The sequence below is a fragment of the Esox lucius genome, chromosome 20 (assembly GCF_011004845.1).
Source record: "Esox lucius isolate fEsoLuc1 chromosome 20, fEsoLuc1.pri, whole genome shotgun sequence".
NCBI classification, from domain to species: Eukaryota; Metazoa; Chordata; class Actinopteri; order Esociformes; family Esocidae; genus Esox; species Esox lucius.
The window spans coordinates 3,890,624-3,910,595 of NC_047588.1; the positions used below are offsets into that span (position 1 = coordinate 3,890,624).

General features: G+C 40.8%; 1 protein-coding gene across 9 annotated transcripts in view; it reads right to left on the bottom strand.

Annotated features, from left to right (window-relative positions):
• Window positions 1–19,972, bottom strand: part of snap91a (synaptosome associated protein 91a) — a 71,646-nt gene that overhangs the window by 8,970 nt on the left and 42,704 nt on the right. For 2 of the 9 annotated variants that reach the window (XM_013132079.4, XM_020041389.3), the window contains 14 exons: window positions 19,134–19,195; window positions 12,651–12,674; window positions 11,935–11,947; window positions 11,629–11,753; window positions 11,280–11,359; window positions 10,623–10,697; window positions 9,831–10,013; window positions 7,733–7,804; window positions 6,425–6,694; window positions 3,033–3,122; window positions 2,521–2,601; window positions 1,814–1,948; window positions 859–933; window positions 215–451 (listed from right to left, as the gene is read on the bottom strand). In XM_013132079.4, the coding sequence (XP_012987533.1) occupies window positions 215–451; window positions 859–933; window positions 1,814–1,948; window positions 2,521–2,601; window positions 3,033–3,122; window positions 6,425–6,694; window positions 7,733–7,804; window positions 9,831–10,013; window positions 10,623–10,697; window positions 11,280–11,359; window positions 11,629–11,753; window positions 11,935–11,947; window positions 12,651–12,674; window positions 19,134–19,195 (1,522 nt within the window). Of the gene's footprint in view, window positions 1–214; window positions 452–858; window positions 1,007–1,813; window positions 1,949–2,520; window positions 2,602–2,929; window positions 3,123–6,424; window positions 6,695–7,732; window positions 7,805–9,830; window positions 10,014–10,622; window positions 10,698–11,279; window positions 11,360–11,628; window positions 11,754–11,934; window positions 11,948–12,650; window positions 12,675–19,133; window positions 19,196–19,972 lie in introns of those variants that run through there. The other 7 variants (XM_013132081.4, XM_013132080.4, XM_013132082.4 and 4 more) reach the window with 7 other exon arrangements.

The following is a 19,972-nucleotide window of genomic DNA, read 5'->3' on the forward strand; positions in this document are numbered from 1 at the left end:
GCTTCATGAAACACTATGAAATCACTGAAAGAAAGGCATTTTGCTATAGAAAGGACGAGTCAGTATACGTCTATGCCTTCTGCTGTTGCAAAAGCCAGTCTAAATGTGTTGTGAAATACTGTTTTCTGCTTTGAAACCATTGAAGTGATGACTCAGAGGACCTAGGCTATCTGTCGGGTTATACTGTATGTGTGGAGCAGATAGTGTCTTGTACCTGATGGGTCGAAGCCACCAGAGGGCGCTGTGGCGGCCTGTGCCTTATCTGTGGCTGTTGGGGTGGCGGGCGTTAGAGGGGCCAGGGGGCCGAGTACGTCGAAGCCACCCTCCAGCAGGTCGTTCTGGGCTGAGATGGGAGCCGGAGCTGGGGCCAGGACTGGTGCCAGAGCGGGGGTCAGGGGAGCAGGTGCCAGGACAGGGGTTGCAGAAGGAGCCAGGCTAGGTGACATAAGTCCTGGAAACGGGAAAGCAGCGGGAGTGTACAATGCTCATTTGCTATTTACAAAGATTATAATTTACATTGATTATTTTCCAACTTTCATGATGGTGTGATTAACATTAACATATGTCCGTAGTAGGAACACCATGCTTCTGAAATCTCCCTTGGGGGGCTTCTTGACATTTTTGTTGTATGCCTTAACTAGCTAACCAGAATCAAGCAGTAAAAGGCTAGATTGTTACTAGTTTTATTGACAGAGCTCTGGAATACATCTAATATGGAATGGCTGGGGGTTCCCAGGACATGTTTGTCAACCGCTGGTTGGAAGCAGCAACATCCGGATGAAGAACAACAATCACTGGGACTTATTCAGCATCTTAACAAGACCTTGACAAGTAACAAATGACAAGAGGTCTACATACCACCCAGCAGATCCTCTCCTGGTCCACCGGGGGCAGCCGGCGTACAATCCAACAGAGTGGGACTACCAAAGGTGTCTGTAGAGTCACAGCCATCCATCCAGAACGCAGCATGGGAGTAGAGAGGGGTTAGTCAGCCATGAGCCGCACACTGAGAGAAGGAAGGAGGGGGAAGTCAGATGGTTCTCCCATACCGCAGTAGTGTTCAACCCGCGGCCCGTGGACCCCTGGTGGTCCTGGCTAGGTGTGTTATAACAAGTGGTCAGCAATGGTTGTATGTCAATTTCCCAAGCAAATACACAGACAGTAATTTAAGAAACATGCAAAAGACTCACAAGGGAAGAGTTTAGGACATAACACTGACACAAATTCCCAACCCAAACAAACTCAACTCAAAAAGATATGTCAATGCGACTGACCCCAAAAAATTGGTCCACTTTGCTTCTATGGATCAGGGCGGGTGACATCACTCCATGATTGCTGCCACTAGCATACACAGCTAAATAAATAGCAACACTACATCTGCACAACACAATCTAAAACACTTCCAGAGTAAATAATATGAGAAACACTACTAGACAACACATTTAGCAAGTGCTCTTATGCAGAGTGACCAAGAATTTATTGTAAGATAGGCAAATGACACAACCACATATCAAGGTTTCTCAATAAACCAGTGTTCTTTTCCAATAGAATGTTCTCTCAGTGTCAGCGCTCTCTTTCATTGGTGTTCTATCTGGGTTCCAGTATCCTGCCTACCAAGATTGTTGCACAGGTTCTGCTTTACAAATCTCATCACATGCCTAATAGGTCAGTCTAACAAAGTAGAAACAGCAACCCAAAAAAATGTATAAACAAATGCAAGAAATAAACAGCTGTGTATGAAATGGAAGAACATTTTTAATTAGAAATGAAGGTGTAGAAGAATTTGCGGAGTTTGTGGTACTGTCATACACACCCAGAAGGTCAATGACAGGAGCCGGTGCAGGGGGCTCAGGTTTGGGAGGAGAGACCGCTGGGGCTGGTTCAGGTGCCTGGACAGGAGCAGGGGCAGGAGTCACTGCCGGTTCCTGAGTCATTGCACAGAATGCATCTACAGAGGCAGAAAGAGTGTTTGACAATGCCTACATTTTTATTTTATTAACACAGAAAACGATTTCATAGCCTATACTTCGCAAAGGAGAATGGGCTTCAAATTTATTTTTGCACTCTTTAGCCTTTAGATATGCTCAGGTAATAGCAATGAAAATTTAGCACCATCCATAGTTTTTTGGAATTGTTGACAATTGCTCACATCGAGGACACTGAGGATCAGTTTAACAAAATGTTTGTAAGTGAACAACAGCACGGTCAGAGAGACCAGTGATTGTCCCATTACTCTTAACTAGACATTCTAAAGATACGTTTTAATCAACCTTTAGTGACAGTATGCAGAAGAGACCACTCTAGCATGATCTGAAGTGTGATTGTATGTGTCAAAGGGTTAACAGATGGTTCGATGATTCAGACCAGATTGTACCATTTCAGAAGCCAGATCTGGCCCACGGGCCAGTTGTTTGGCAGCTCTGCTCTGTAGCGATGTCATGCAGCCAGGGTGGGTGATATAGGATGTACACCTTAAAGTGATGTGGCGTTAGCTAAGAGTGGCCGGATAGCGTAACTCACCATTCACACCAGACAAGAGGTGTTCATCAGCGTTTGCCTCGGGAGGCAGGGGGGAAGGCCCGCGGGAGACAGTAGGGAGATCTTCCAGAGAAATGCCAGTTAAAGGAAATAGAAAGAGTGAGACAGTTGGGCACAGTAGCATAACAAAGCATTAGCAAAAGCATTTGTTGTATAATTTGTTATTTCGGATCCAGGTTCTGGGTCAATTCAGATTCAGTCGATACTGAAAGTAAACAAAAATAAAAATGGACTAATTGAAATTAAATACATTTCTCAATTTTCTCAACATACTTAAGCTATTTGATATAAAAAAATATTATGTACAGGTTGTAACTTATTTAAATCACTTTCTGAATTGACTGACTACAACTGACCCCAACACTGGAGTGGGTTCATGCAAGTCCCATACCACTATGTGGACAAACCAAGACGTGGGTTAAACAGATGGTTGAGGACGACGGACAGAGGAGATGGAGAGGGTCCACAAAAAGAAAGCAATCAACATCTTGTACCTGCCCCAAATAGGTCTACGCTAGGAGTAACAGCATCATCAGCTTTTTCAGCGGTAGGGCTTTGCTCAGGCATAGAATCAAACATATCATCTATGAACAAGGACACAGTTACATTCAGTTTAAAATATATGCATTGAGCATGAGTTCAGAGGAAGAAAGCAGAAAAAGCATAAAAAAAGTAAAGAAAAAACACATTTTAAGATGTGCCAGCAACACTTAATAAAACATTTTCATGAATATGAATCTCTTGAGAATTTTGTGATTCTGCGATCACTGCACTGTCAATGCAAGCCAATCATCAAACATAATTGCAATTTTATCTACCCGCTTATAAAAATAACTTCTATTCACTAAAGCAGCCTCCACTGTAACAGATCCCAGTGATCAAAAAGGTAACAAGAATAACTGTTCCAGACAGTTCTGCCCACATTCACAGAAAATCGGGTTGAACATGTCCAACATTGTCCTTTTTCCCACAGCATACTGTGCTTATCCTTACCATTGTAGAGAAAAAACCAAAACCACCTCCTTGTTCTAGAAAATCTACTGAATATACAGCATATTTCTCATTATTTGTAGCTCCAACTGGGAACCAACTGATACAGATGATTTTCCACTGACTCCTTAGCTTAGCTTTTGGTTGATAGCATGGATTGTGGGAGTCTTACAGCAAAACTACACACTCCTGACTGGAATGGAGTTAATTAGGAGTTTGATGCTTCAACCATTTAGTCATGACATTTGTCTTTTGTGACAAGACAACCACTGCTGACGACTCCAGACGGATTCGGTTATATCTAAGGCTCTGTGTGTCTGTATGGAAAAGGACCAGCGCATTCCCCAGGCACTCCCCTTTTGAGTCACGCCCGCATTTTGACAGACTTGTGTGGATTAACTGATTATCACACTGAAATTCTTTTAAAGTCCATATTCATGAGCGTTTTTATGACGTGTTATTTATTATACAAATAAAATTTAAAATATGCACCAACTATTTATTCTAAAAATCAGGAGTTAGTTGTAGATATCTACAACTGTGGTCAATAGTTGGAGGTTATGTGTGCAATGATTGACAGGCAGATGCAACGCAGCCATTGGTTTAAAACGTTTTTCCCGGAAAACATAAATCTGTCTTATTGAACAAAATTCGGGAAAACATCTGCATTTTACTCCTTTATGTATACTATTTAAAAACAAGATCAACTCACTTCCTAACTTTGACTGACTTTGATGTCTTCTGAAGGCTCTGCTGAGATCACAACATGTTGAACCACCTCTGTACATGTAAATAATGGAAATGCCAATAACATACAACCTAATTAACACCACTGGAGGCCAACAGAACTGGTGGCCCCACATGATTTACTGATGAATGAAAAGGTTTTGGTAACACCGTACCTACAGCCTAAGGTGTAATGCTTTATAACCTGCTATGAACATCTGTGAGCTTTTATCATTTTTTAAAATACATTTAAAATGTCCTAGGGTATTCATGATTTGGAACTATCTTACTGGATTCTTATTTCCAATGAAAATCCTGTAAGGGAAGTCTAGTTGATATCATATAGGATTGGTTCCTTACCATTTTAAATAAAAAGAAATCCAATGTGAATCCTATTGGATGGTTCCAAATCATGATAGAAACTCCTGCAGGAAATAATGGCATTTAGTCCTACACAGTGGTTAATTCGAGCCGGATCCTGCCAGTACAAGATCCAACACCTCTCAGATTTTCCTCCGTTTGTTCTGGCACCTATATTTCACACATCTGGTCTGCTGCGCATGATTTGTCTTTTTCCATCTCTGTGTTCACTTTGCACTGTAAACATTCTACTGAAAGCATTCTGAGTTCATAAAGTAGTCATTTCCTGCAGCCTCTTGTAGCCTCAGCACCGCCTGACAAGATTGTGAAAGTTTTAGCTTTTTGTTTTCCACTGTTTGTGCTACCAATGAGCTATATCCTATTTGCGTTGATTTGCCAACCAGATCCATGTCTGTCGTGTGCCTAAACGTGTTCCGGGACCTCCTGATTTACAAATTAATCACTGGTCCTACATACATGTTCCGTGATTACATCTTACCTGCATTTATGATGAATGCATCGTACCTGCATCATAAAGTGATACGGCACAAGGGGGTGTGGTATTTTGCCAATGTACCATAACTAAGAGCTGCATGACACTTTGTAGATTGCTTGGAATTAGCAGTTAGCTTTGGTTTACTGGCAATATACCAAAAACCCTTGAGATGCCTCATTGCTCTATGAACCAGTTACCAATGCAGTTAGAGCAGTAAAAAGTAATGTAATGTCATCCCTGTGGTATATAGTCTCATAAACCATGGCTTTCTGCCAATCAGCATTCTGAATTAGAACCACCCAGTTTATAATGCATTACAGCCGTCTGCAAAGTTTTGATGTGTACGTCCATGCAGTAATACTACATATTTCATCTCCAATGAAGACATTCAGATAGAGTTGAGATTTCCTTCTTAGAACCGCTAAGCCTTTCAGACGAACATTAAAAGCCAAGAGCCGAATGCCGTTTGTCGTCATTAGCATATGAATTGGCCCTATTATCATACATATTCTCCTCCACAGCATCACCATCCAGCCAGAGCATCAGTTCATCTACTGGATCGTCATTAAACTATATTGAATAGTCTAAAAAATAATGAATTACAGAATCTGTTTGTTTTAAATGGTTAGTGAATTCTTATTATATGAAAACAGTTAATAAATAAGAATACATAGAATGATTATTTCTAAGAACACAGACTATTGTATTTTCCTTTGTTGATTAGGCCCTACAAAATGAAAATGACACAGCCAATCTACAGGTGACATCAATTGTCTGTAGGTGAAATGCATTCTGTGAGGGGTGATTAGTATCTGGGTACCATTTGGGTATCAACGCTAAATGGCGTGGGGTATTGGCGATTAAGTCGGAAAACATGGTAGAAAATCTGGTAAATAGTCTCTAAATAGTTTTCCATTTGTGAGTTTAGAATTCTGCAATATACGCCCATTTAGGAAGTCATGGAAGGAGGCGTGTGTAGCTTTCAAAATGGCTGTTTTATTTTAATTACAAACTCAAATGCCAATTTCCGTAGGCATTTGGCGGTCCTAGTGTTAACTGTTCAGGAAAGATGCAAAGCATTACCAAAAATTGATAGCTCCTTTACCCATTCCTATCCATTTCATTTTCATTAACAGGGGTGGTAAATGTGTGTGACTCATTCAATGCCTCTCAAATCAAAGCAGAAACTGGTATAGTAACGAAAGAAAACAAGTATAGGAAGGGAAGTTCCTGTCACAACCATTATCATCCTTTATCGTCATCATAATGCAGAGCAATGCTGCGTGCCAGGTAGAACGAGAGTGAGGACTTTACCACCAAAGAGGTCTAGAGTGGAGGCTGCAGGGGCGGCAGGGGCGGCAGGAGCGGCGGGGGCAGCAGGGGCGGCGGGGGCGGCCGGAGACTCAGTGATGGTGGTGGTGGTGGAGGGAGCGGGGGCGGCAGCAGAGGGGGCGACAATGGTCGGCACGGCGCCAGAGATGGGGCTGGCTGCTTCTGGGGCGGCCGGCGTGTTATCGAACTTCACAGCAAAGAAGTCCATCTCTGGAGCCAAGTTCACACTCCCCTCCGATGGAGCGAAGGGGTCTTCAGGAAGGGGAGGAGGTGTTAAAGGGATATGACCGGGGGGAGGGGGGATCGGGGTTGGGCGGAGGGAGTGTTAAAGATTGAACACTGTTAAAATAATATAATTGTGAGTCTACCAACTCAAGGAGGTTTTATAATGAGGATTAGGAAAGAGGAAAATTTATCAATTAAGCTTAAAATGTCACTTCACACCGGAGCCACAGGATGTACTAATGAATACTGCTCATTATAGAGAATCAATGTTTTTTTCTCACGGAATCAATAAAGATACCATCTAGATGTAAACATATACAGAAAACAGGCCACCCATGATTAACTCCTGGTGTTAGAGACTAATACTCACACATAAACTTACAAAAGCAAAATCACACAGAGACACGTGAAAATAGTACAATGCTGGTGTTAATACCAATTACCTGTCAATTACCTGACTCCACACCAATTACCTGTCTACATAGAAAACTAAAACGTCATTGGGCTCCGCACTTATAAACAGATTTAACATAGAAGCATAAGTTACATTGATCCAAAAAAAAAAATGTCCCACCAAGCCCGGAATGAAACTGACCGAATCTCCATAAACATAAACCAGCCATTAAATTCCCCAGGCTGAGCTTGTGGACTTCCACAATCAAAGCAGTTGATAAATACCTACATTCAGGCAAAAGAAAAAAAAGAAAATAGGGCAAACATTTTATTTAAATATGCAAGGGTTATCATTTATGTTAAATATAAACAGTTCTAGGATAAGTCTGCTTTTCACTCAAGTATTCGTCACTGGGTGAATATTATGAGGTGAAAAGTGGGGGAGTACTCTAAAGCGGGGCCATGTGGCGGAGAGGAGGGGCCCCATGGGGGGGGGGGGGGTGGCTGGGACAGTAGGCCGCAAGGCAAACAGGTGATCCGCCACTACTGTCCTAGCATGGTAGCAGAAGCAGCTTGAAACAACTCAAGCTTTGGGATCTCACACACAAGCTCTTGCTCAAACTCATATACACACACACACAAACACACACTCAAAGCAGTTTTATCACCCACCAGATCCAGCACATGCATCGGCAGCAGGTGCCCTGCTTGGTGGACCGTCGCCTGGGGACGGTGCAAATGCGTCTGTGGACCGGAGAGAGACACAGGAGCAGGCACAAACCGGCACACCACAATACAGGCGAACGGGCAGTGAGGGGGAGAGATGAAATGGGGAGGAGAGAGGAGAAAAAGAGCAGGGTGATTGAGAGGAAAACAAGAAAAATGGGAGATCAGCATTAGGAGAGAGCAGAGAACACAAAGGTATTGCTGAGACTGCTGATCTTACTAGGGTCACACCAATGGGGCCTATTATGCACTAGCTGTATGAAGAGGTGCACAACACAAGCGTTCAACAAGCGTTCATCTCAACGCTTGTACACGTTGGGAAAGTGAAATAATAACAACGCTGTCATTTGACTGCATCGTGTGACAAAGGAAAGGCCAAGCTCAACATGGGCAAAGCAACATCTCTGTTTGACGGACAGAAAACAACACAATTTCGATAGCAGACTTCAATCTACTATTAGAAATGTGAGCAAAAAAGGAGAGATGCCTACAGAACAGTTCTGAAACCGGAATTGATTGGGAGATGCAGTGCCCAAATAAAGAATAAATCAGTCAAATTAACCATTGTTTAGCGAAGTGGAAAATAAGTAAATGATTGGAACTACTAGATGAGAGTATTATATTGGAGAAACACATCATAACTAAAATAATTTTTGGTCAAGGAGTGTGCATAGGGAAACTGCTGTCAGACCCATTTGGTAAATGCCAGTGTAGGAGCTACAGTGGGGAGAAAAAGTATTTGATAACCTGCAAAATCGGCAGTGTTTCCCACTTACAAAGAATGTATAAGTCTGTAATTTTTATATCATAGGTACTCTGAGTGACGGAATCCAAAAAAAATATCCAGAAAATCTCATTGTATGATTTTTAAGTAATTCATTTGCATTGTTGTCATGCTGGAAGACCCAGCCACGACCCATCTTCAATACTCTTACTGAGGGAAGGAGGTTGTAGGCCAAGATATCGCGATAAATGGCCCCATCCATCCTCTCCTCAATACGGTGCAGTCATCCTGTCCCCTTTGCAGAAAAGCAAAGAATCCCCAAAGAATGTTTCCACCTCCATGCTTCACGGTTGGGATGGTGTTCTTGGGGTTGTACTCATCCTTCTTCTTCCTCCAAACACGGCGAGTGGAGTTTAGAACAAAAACTAATTTTTTGTCTGATCAGACCACATGACCTTCTCCCATTCCTCCTCTGGATCATCCAGATGGTCATTGGCAAACTTCAGACGGGCCTGGATATGCGCTGGCTTGAGCAGGGGACCTTGCGTGCGCTGCAGGATTTTAATCCATGACGGCGTAGTGTGTTACTAATGGTTTTCTTTGAGACTGTTGTCCCAGCTCTCTTCAGGTCATTGACCAGGTCCTGCCATGTAGTTCTGGGCTGATCCATCACCTTCCTCATGATCATTGATGCCCCACGAGGTGAGATCTTGCATGGAGCCCCAGACCGAGGGAGATTGACAATCATCTTGAACTTCTTCCATTTTCTAATAATTGCACCAACTGTTTTGGCCTTCTCACCCAAGCTACTTGCCTATTGTCCTGTAGCCCATCCCAGCCTTGTCCAGGTCTACAGTTTTATCCCTGATGTCCTTACACAGCTCTCTGGTCAGGGCCATTGTGGAGAGGTTGGAGTCTGTTTGATTGAGTGTGTGGACAGGTTTCTTTTATACAGGTAACAAGTTCAAACAGGTGCAGTTAATACAGGTAATGAGTGGAGAACAGGAGGGCTTCTTAAAGAAAAACTAACAGGTTTGTGAGAGCCGGAATTCTTACTGGTTGTTAGGTGATCAAATACTTATGTCATGCAATAAAATGCAAATGAATTATTTAAAAATCATACAATGTGATTTTCTGGATTTTTAAGTGTACCTATGATAAAAATTACAGATCTCTACATGCTTTGTAAGTAGGAAAACCTGCAAAATCGGCAGTGTATCAAATACTTGTTCTCCCCACTGTAGGTAGGCGACTTGGGTTGGCTTCCAAATAATCTGTTGGGTGGTCAAGCCTGCCAAGACGATGACCTGCCCGACTAACCTCCAAACAGATCAAAATCTGAGGTGGTGGGTGCGGGTGTAGGCAGCGCTGCAACAGGGGCCGTGACAGGGGGTGCAGTTGGGGCAGCCATTTTGACCGCTACAGGTGGAGCAGCCGGGGCGCTGGCATCAACGGCGTCGGGCTCGGAGGCGCTAGAGGCAGTAGCAGCGGGGGCATCTAAGCCTAAAACCAAATCCATCCACACCCCAAACCCATCCCCAATCACAGCAGGACAGAGGAAAGGGGAAATAGAATGAGAAAGATTGGGTCCAGAAAAATATATTTAAATGTTGAAGAGGAGAATGGTACAAGAGCAATAAAAAGGAGTCTGCCACCACACTCCAAAAATAAAAGGTTGTTGGAGGATCCTTTATGACTTCAACAATTGTAACGTTGGGGGAATCCTTATCTATCCTTCAGGGAAAACTGTATAAGGGCATTTCAAATAGATTTTTAAAACCTCCAAAAATGAAACCCTAAAAGGTTCTTTGAGGAACAATTTAAAAGGGGTTATCTGAAGAACCCTTTAAAGGGTTCTTCAAAGTGCGTTATTCAAAGTACTTATAGGCGTTCCCCACAGCATACATTTAACATATGCCTTAAGAAATCCTTGAGGAACCTTTTCTCTTTCGTGGGTATACATGCCAGGTTTATGAAATGAAAGCGAAGTTCCAGGACGACTACACTGCCGTCCATCACCGCATCCACCTAAATTTGCATGCCACATCATTGGTCGGGTGTCAGATTATTTTATTTTGTGAGGTGTAAATCCTTGTAGTGGTTGTGCTGTACCGTGGATGGGAGCTCCTGTAGGTGAAGAACGGAAGGAACAAAATGTTGCTTGGTACTCACCGCCACCAAGCAGATCTGAGTTGGATAATGAGAGAAAGAAAGATACAGACAGAGAGAAAAAGATACAAAAAAGGAGAGAGCGAAAGACAAAGAGAAATAGAAAAGGGGAGAGGGAAAGAGAATAGTTAGGAATAAAACAAACGCAGCCATCAGGGACAGTGACTCACTACCATGACATGTGACCGGGGTCCTTCTGATGTTCCAAGTGCCACCTTGAAAACAACTACACACTTCGTGGAACGATGATGACACGTGACCATACAGTTTAATATAAGAGGACCCTAAAGAGATTTCAATTCGCAGCGGGCCAGAGTTTTCTGTATAAGCCATCCCTGCAGTGGGGGGATTGAAAGATGACAGTGATAATACATGGGATTTAAAGAGCCTTTCAAGAAACCTCAAGGACACAGCACAGCAAGAAGTGAAGACAGAAAGCACACCAGAGAGCAGTGTGGTATATATTATTTCTGCAAAGTATTTCTTCTAAGATGAATGTGACCAGGGCCAGTCCTGTAGGGGAGAGGGGGCCCCAAATCATAATTTGCTCTGGCAAAATGCTAGAGCCGGCACTGAATGTGAACTATTGAAAACACCCACCTCCCCATGAAGAGGCAGAGGCAGTTGCTCCGCCTGCTGAAGAAGAGGAGGCTGACAAAGGATCCAAGTCCAGCAGAGCACTGCCGAGAGAGAGGGAGAGAGAGGGAGGGAAAGAGAGGGAGAAAGAGTTAGCAACGGACATACAGCCAGCACCAGAAAGAAAGAAAAAAAATGGAAAGAATAAGAAAACAAAGGAAATAGGAAGAGAAAGAAAAAAAAGAAAAAAGAAAGGAAAATGATGTAGTACAACTAATGCTTGTTACTGTATTGCCACACAAAGCCACGTCAAATTAGCACTTGAGAACTTAGGTAGCCCGTCTAAGGGGCCACACAGGATTGGGTCACCTACTTGTTAGAGCTCTTGAAGGTCGGCGCCACGGTGGGTCTGGCAGGTGGTCCAGGGCGCACTGGAGCAACCGGGGCAGCTGCAGGGGGTGTGGCAGCAGCGGCCGGGGAGCCATTGGCTTCGGGTTCCTGTCACATGGAGGGTTAACCTCGTTAGCCAGTTACCATGACGACCCACCACATTCATCCCAATCTGATGTGGCTGGGCTGCCTTTATACAACTGACTGAATCCACCTCATACACGTCAATTTATCGTCACTTAGTCAGAAAGATTGATTGACGGGCAGAGACAGAGTTGGATAGACTCACCTTTGTCGGCGACCTGCAAAATTAAACAATGACACACATGTTAAACCCGTTGCAACATCACCAGATGAACCATACATGAAGCAAAATGGCTCTTACTGAGCTGTGTCAGTGACAGCTAAAATGGCACTTTGTTGTTTTGGTTGCAGAGAGCAGGCATTTATAGGCAATTCCACAGTGAAAACAGACAGTTGGTGGCGCCTAAATCTCAACCCCAAACTGAAAATAATAGTATTGAACCACCTCCATGCACAAAGCCTTACATCCCTTTTTTTCCTGACATTACAGACCCAATTGTTGCAATTACATGCATCAAAAGCTTTGTTAAGGTGGTTTGAACACAACAGTAAAACAAGTTAATATGACCATTGAAAAGCTGAGACATCAGATTGCTGTAATAATAAACAATGTTAATGAACCTGGGTGAGTCTCAAACCAGCAGTCAAAGCTCATATTAATATTGAGTCAAGACACACATCCTTGTTAATCCCAAATATGCTAAGTTCACATCAATTCTATGGAATATAATTTGAACTTTGCAACAGCACTGCACAAAACTTTACTTTAAAACTGGAGGTTCAAATGTCAGTTCCATAGAATCCTCATGTTAATGTCACAAAACACTTTGGGATAGTTTCATTAATTTACAAGACAGCAACAATGACCCCTGCCCTCCTCCCTGTCCAATCATTCTCTAGTAGACCCAGCAGAATACTTACTCATCCTCTTTGTGAACATCCTCTCTGTAACACACATTGACAATCACTGGCATCTGCTAAGACTTAATTCGCTATACACCATTTACATGTATACTGGAAACATCGGTAACACTTTAGAATACTGTATCTTACTTAATGCATAGTTCATTAGGAATTATTGCAGAACTAATAAGTATTTATCTATGAACACTTCAGTAACTACTATTAACTACTAAGGAACATGTGTTAACTAATCAGTATGTAATATCGAGTTTTTTATTGTGTTAAGTAACAATTAACTAATCAATAACTACTGAATTTAGTCATGCCTCCCAAATAACTACTAATAAGTATTTACTAATTAAGGTTCAAGAAAAATAACTATGAAGTAACTACTACCCAGCATGCCCCCCCACACCCCGTATGGTCCACTGCTTCATGAGTGAGGTCTTTAAGAAGAAATAAACTTCAGAATGGAACCCCAAGTGCCTTGCCATTATTAACTAACTTACCTCAGGTAGGTTTACTATACAGTAGGCCTATGTGTGCCTGTATTAGTGTAAATTATATCAAAATAGGCAATGACTGAGGGGAAGTGAAAATACAGGGTACCCATGAATATTTAACAAAGAATTACTACATAGTTATGAAAAGAACTACTAAGAAATTACTGAGGGAAAGTGAAAATAAAGGGAACCTATTAGTAATTAATAAAGAATTACTGCATAACTCTGGGGGAATTACCTAGAACTTGGAACAGTATTCTAAAGTGAAAATATAGGGAACCCATTAGTAATTAATACAGAATTACTACATAACTCTGAGGGAATTACCTAGAACTTGGAACAGTATTCTAAAGTGAAAATATAGGGAACCCATTAGTAATTTATACAGAATTACTACATAACTCTGAGGGAATTACCTAGAACTTGGAACAGTATTCTAAAGTGAAAATATAGGGAACCCATTAGTAATTAATACAGAATTACTACATAACTCTGAGGGAATTACCTAGAACTTGGAATAGTATTCTAAAGTGAAAATATAGGGAACCCATTAGTAATTAATACAGAATTACTACATAACTCTGAGGGAATTACCTAGAACTTGGAACAGTATTCTAAAGTGAAAATATAGGGAACCCATTAATGAACAATATAACAATCATCTGATATCAACTTAAAATACACAATCCAAGATGACAATTTATTAGAACATTGAAATTTATTGCAAAAAGTGTACATGAAAACATGTTTTAAAAAAAGAAAAAAAAATTATAAAACAGGAGGTAAAAAAAAGAAAACATTGTTTTAAGTCCAAACCTGTTAGACCAAAAAAAAAAAAAAACTGACTATAAAAACTATAAATCGTCTCGATGCCTGAACTTCAACCTTGCCAACACACACATGTGAACAAAATTTATTTTTGTCTGTGACAGAGGTCAATTAGCTGGCCATTTTTCTTTTTATCTTCAATCAAAGTTTGAAGTGGCTCTTTTTGCAAATTTCCCTGCATTTCTCTGCAAATTGTGACAGTTTTTGCCCTCTATGAACATTTTCATGCAAGGTCTTGTAGGCTTCAGTGTCACACGCCTCCAGCTCCGCTATTGCTGCAGTGTCAACAATGGTTTTTCGGTCAATCCCACACTTGCGGTAAACCAGGGTTTTGGTGACTCCCTTATCGATGTACTGCAGGACCTTTTTATACCTCTGGATAACATGCTCTGGTAGAAACACTGGGAGAGAACAAAGGTGCATGATTGATAAGTGACTCAAATAAGACTCAAATAAAATATTTCTCACACACACACAGTATATATATATATATTTATTTATTTATTTATATAAACAGTGTCCCAAATAGTGTGCTTATACTTATTCACAAAATTGACATTAAAGGAATGTATTTTAAATATTAAATGACAGTTAAAAAAGTGATTTCTGATGCACGCAAATTAGTTAAAATCTCCCGGATTCTATAGCGAGCGCGCATGTGAGACAGAGACTGCGCTCCAAACCGCACAGAGCGGCACAAACCGGATAGTTTATTTATAGTTCGAGTACTGAAGCGTACGATCACACCGGTGTGATTAGAACGTATTGTTTAGAACGCATCATTAGAACGCCTAGGTACGAGTGACGTAACAATGGCTGGTCAGACCGCGCTGTTATTTACTCACATTTAGCTCAAACAGCGTTTATAACTTTATTTCCTGATTGTAATTGTTTCAAGACCAAACTATGATATTAACCAGGTAGCAACCATAAAAAAGTGTTACTTACGTACCAACAGGCAGCCAACACTAGCAGTTAGATTTTCTACAATAAACATAATACGCAAAAACGAATTATTTTTGCGACTACTATAGAGCATCTAACCATTTCCTGAAAGAACTGACAACCGGTCAAAAAGTATCAAGTTACGTTACCTGTTGAGGGTGCTGCTATGCTTTTTATCAACCAAAGATAAAGAAAGGTGAGTAACTCTAAGACCTGATGGTCATTTACATTTGCCAGTCTTTCGGACAGATTTGCCATCCTGGGAAAACTATGATCTTCATTTTAGCTGCACTGCATTACAGGTCACACGTTGTTAGCTAGCGGTTAGCTGACGTTTGCTAGCTAGCTACAGTTACACATAAACCAGCTTTTGCAGCTCTTTGAATTCGAGTCAAAAAGAGAAGCTTGCAATGCAATGTATTTGTGTTCCTTACCTGGCTGGCAAAGTGACTGTTCATGTCAACCGTCTGAACGCCACTCAATGCATGTAGCTAACGTGGGGTTAATCCAGTCAGTTTGTTTTGGTAGGGTTCATGCACAATAGGTCAATTGGCAGATCTAGCAGCGAACCGATGGCGCAAACTAAAACAGTATTCTGATAGTACTTCTGTACTTCTAACTTTGGCAATATGGTTGCGATAACCGTCATGCTAATAAAGTTGAATTTAATTGGTATGGACCTTATTCACCGCGCCTCCATCTTGAAATCCAAAACGAGGCTGGGGGTACACTCTAACCGGAAGTTCATTGACAGAGCGCAGCAGCGGGCGTCTATCATCATGGGGATACCTTTGTGGACATCAAATCTTTCATGTCTTCCCAACATAACAGTGGACTATGTCGAAAAATGGGCCAATAAGGACTGCATGATTCCCCGGGCTGTTTTGCTTAAAGGATACAGCAACTGGATCGAGGGATATGTGCACGATGGAGGCGCGGTGAATAAGGTCCATACCAATTCGATTCAACTTTATTAGCATGACGGTTATCACAACTATATTGCCAAAGTTAGAAGTACAGAAGTACTATCAGAATACTGTTTTAGTTTGCGCCATCGGTTCGCTGCTAGATCTGCCAATTGACCTATTGTGCATGAACCCTACCAAAACAAACTGACTGGATTAACCCCACGTTAGCTACATGCATTGAGTGGCGTTCAGACGGTTGACATGAACAGTCACTTTGCCAGCCAGGTAAGGAACACAAATACATTGCATTGCAAGCTTCTCTTTTTGACTCGAATTCAAAGAGCTGCAAAAGCTGGTTTATGTGTAACTGTAGCTAGCTAGCAAACGTCAGCTAACCGCTAGCTAACAACGTGTGACCTGTAATGCAGTGCAGCTAAAATGAAGATCATAGTTTTCCCAGGATGGCAAATCTGTCCGAAAGACTGGCAAATGTAAATGACCATCAGGTCTTAGAGTTACTCACCTTTCTTTATCTTTGGTTGATAAAAAGCATAGCAGCACCCTCAACAGGTAACGTAACTTGAAACTTTTTGACCGGTTGTCAGTTGTTTCAGGAAATGGTTAGATGCTCTATAGTAGTCGCAAAAATAATTCGTTTTTGCGTATTATGTTTATTGTAGAAAATCTAACTGCTAGTGTTGGCTGCCTGTTGGTACGTAAGTAACACTTTTTTATGGTTGCTACCTGGTTAATATCATAGTTTGGTCTTGAAACAATTGCAATCAGGAAATAAAGTTATAAACGCTGTTTGAGCTAAATGTGAGTAAATAACAGCGCGGTCTGACCAGCCATTGTTACGTCACTCGTACCTAGGCGTTCTAATGATGCGTTCTAAACAATACGTTCTAATCACACCGGTGTGATCGTACGCTTCAGTACTCGAACTATAAATAAACTATCCGGTTTGTGCCGCTCTGTGCGGTTTGGAGCGCAGTCTCTGTCTCACATGCGCGCTCGCTATAGAATCCGGGAGATTTTAACTAATTTGCGTGCATCAGAAATCACTTTTTTAACTGTCATTTAATATTTAAAATACATTCCTTTAATGTCAATTTTGTGAATAAGTATAAGCACACTATTTGGGACACTGTTTATATAAATAAATAAATAAATATATATATATATATATATATACTGTGTGTGTGTGAGAAATATTTTATTTGAGTCTTATTTGAGTCACTTATCAATCATGCACCTTTGTTCTCTCCCAGTGTTTCTACCAGAGCATGTTATCCAGAGGTATAAAAAGGTCCTGCAGTACATCGATAAGGGAGTCACCAAAACCCTGGTTTACCGCAAGTGTGGGATTGACCGAAAAACCATTGTTGACACTGCAGCAATAGCGGAGCTGGAGGCGTGTGACACTGAAGCCTACAAGACCTTGCGTGAAAATGTTCATAGAGGGCAAAAACTGTTACAATTTGCAGAGAAATGCAGGGAAATTTGCAAAAAGAGCCACTTCAAACTTTGATTGAAGATAAAAAGAAAAATGGCCAGCTAATTGACCTCTGTCACAGACAAAAATAACTTTTGTTCACATGTGTGTGTTGGCAAGGTTGAAGTTCAGGCATCGAGAGTTGACGATTTATAGTTTTTATAGTCAGTTTTTTTTTTTTTTTGGTCTAACAGGTTTGGACTTAAAACAATGTTTTCTTTTTTTTACTAAAACATGTTTTCATGTACACTTTTTGCAATAAATTTCAATGTTCTAATAAATTGTCATCTTGGATTGTGTATTTTAAGTTGATATCAGATGATTATTATATTGTTCATTAATGGGTTCCCTATATTTTCACTTTAGAATACTGTTCCAAGTTCTAGGTAATTCCCTCAGAGTTATGTAGTAATTCTGTATTAATTACTAATGGGTTCCCTATATTTTCACTTTAGAATACTGTTCCAAGTTCTAGGTAATTCCCTCAGAGTTATGTAGTAATTCTGTATAAATTACTAATGGGTTCCCTATATTTTCACTTTAGAATACTGTTCCAAGTTCTAGGTAATTCCCTCAGAGTTATGTAGTAATTCTGTATTAATTACTAATGGGTTCCCTATATTTTCACTTTAGAATACTGTTCCAAGTTCTAGGTAATTCCCTCAGAGTTATGCAGTAATTCTTTATTAATTACTAATAGGTTCCCTTTATTTTCACTTTCCCTCAGTAATTTCTTAGTAGTTCTTTTCATAACTATGTAGTAATTCTTTATTAAATATTCATGGGTACCCTGTATTTTCACTTCCCCTCAGTCATTGCCTATTTTGATATAATTTACACTAATACAGGCACACATAGGCCTACTGTATAGTAAACCTACCTGAGGTAAGTTAGTTAATAATGGCAAGGCACTTGGGGTTCCATTCTGAAGTTTATTTCTTCTTAAAGACCTCACTCATGAAGCAGTGGACCATACGGGGTGTGGGGGGGCATGCTGGGTAGTAGTTACTTCATAGTTATTTTTCTTGAACCTTAATTAGTAAATACTTATTAGTAGTTATTTGGGAGGCATGACTAAATTCAGTAGTTATTGATTAGTTAATTGTTACTTAACACAATAAAAAACTCGATATTACATACTGATTAGTTAACACATGTTCCTTAGTAGTTAATAGTAGTTACTGAAGTGTTCATAGATAAATACTTATTAGTTCTGCAATAATTCCTAATGAACTATGCATTAAGTAAGATACAGTATTCTAAAGTGTTACCAAAACATCTAGTACTGACTGCTTGAGAAGATTTGTTGTTTTGGCATCTTTCTGATTAATATACTGTATTTAATGGGGAGAAAGTGTTGCTGAAGTGGTAGTGATCCAGACGGTGCCAAATCGCTGGAACACCATAATGCTTTGTATTAAATAGTCATAGCTATTGGTACCACAGTATATACAAGATGCTAACAAACATTTCAAATGTTTGCTAAACAAAACAAAGCCTGATAAATCTTCTAACAAGTATTGTCCTGAGAAGATGGTAAAGGGCCAGAATGTGCTAAAATAATAATCATAATTAAATAAAACTGAAGCTATCAATTCTTTTTTATAGTGGTTGAAAAAATCCACCCAAATTATTTACATTTCAACTTTAGGGTGTGTTCTTAAGGAATTAACTTCACAGATATTATTGACTGCAACTCTAAAAAGAGATGGCTGAATTCTCCTCAAATGTGAAGAAAACTCAACTTCAAAAGGGTGGCGTGTTTACAAAGATCCCTATCGGTCAAGGACAGGGTGACTGGCTGAGAATGTTTAGTACTTACGGCTTCTTCCCATCCAGGGTGTTCAGGTGTGTCTCTAGGGACTGCAGGAGACTCTCTGGGGCCTGGAAACAGTGGGAGAAGGATGTCAATATATCACACCAGCAGCCAAAGGCACACAGTTCATGGACAGGAGTATATCATTTTGGCATCTGGCCATGCAGGCTTTCACAACAGCCCAGCAGTAACATCTAAGCACGGCCCATACATTCATTGAAATTCTGAAACTTTTGCACTGCGCTGGAACAAAAGCCTTCCCACCCAGGAACTCTTGGGGACATCGGAGAACACTTGGTTGGGGAAATGTTTAACGTTGAAAGATGATGGCACAAGTTAACATGTACGTTTGGGTACAGTAACAAGCAAATTCATTTACATGTGAGGACACTAGACTTGGAATGGTCTAGAAAAACAGTACGAACAACCAGAGTCAGTCTGACGCCATGAAATCACTTTTGGACTAACAGGGGGACAGAGAATGATCACAATGGCTATGGGCTGGGGGGGCACCAGAAAAACAATGCTAACTCAGAGAAACTTCAGTCCATTAATAACATTCATGCTGATATTCAAAAGCAATGCATCGGACAATGCACAGCCAGTTGATAGTATACGCGATCAGCTCAGCAGTTAGCAGCTAGTATTAAGCAGCTACCAGGCCATATGAGCTCTGTCTGACACTTCCCTCCTAAACACTAATTTTCCTGCTCCATTTATCTTGTTCTACTTAATCTGATAGCCCAATAAATGTATTTTCTGTGTAGTTAATTACGCCTGAAATGTAAGCAACAAAAGCAGACAAGGCACTGATAAATCTTTTCATTAAGATGCTGGCCCATTTG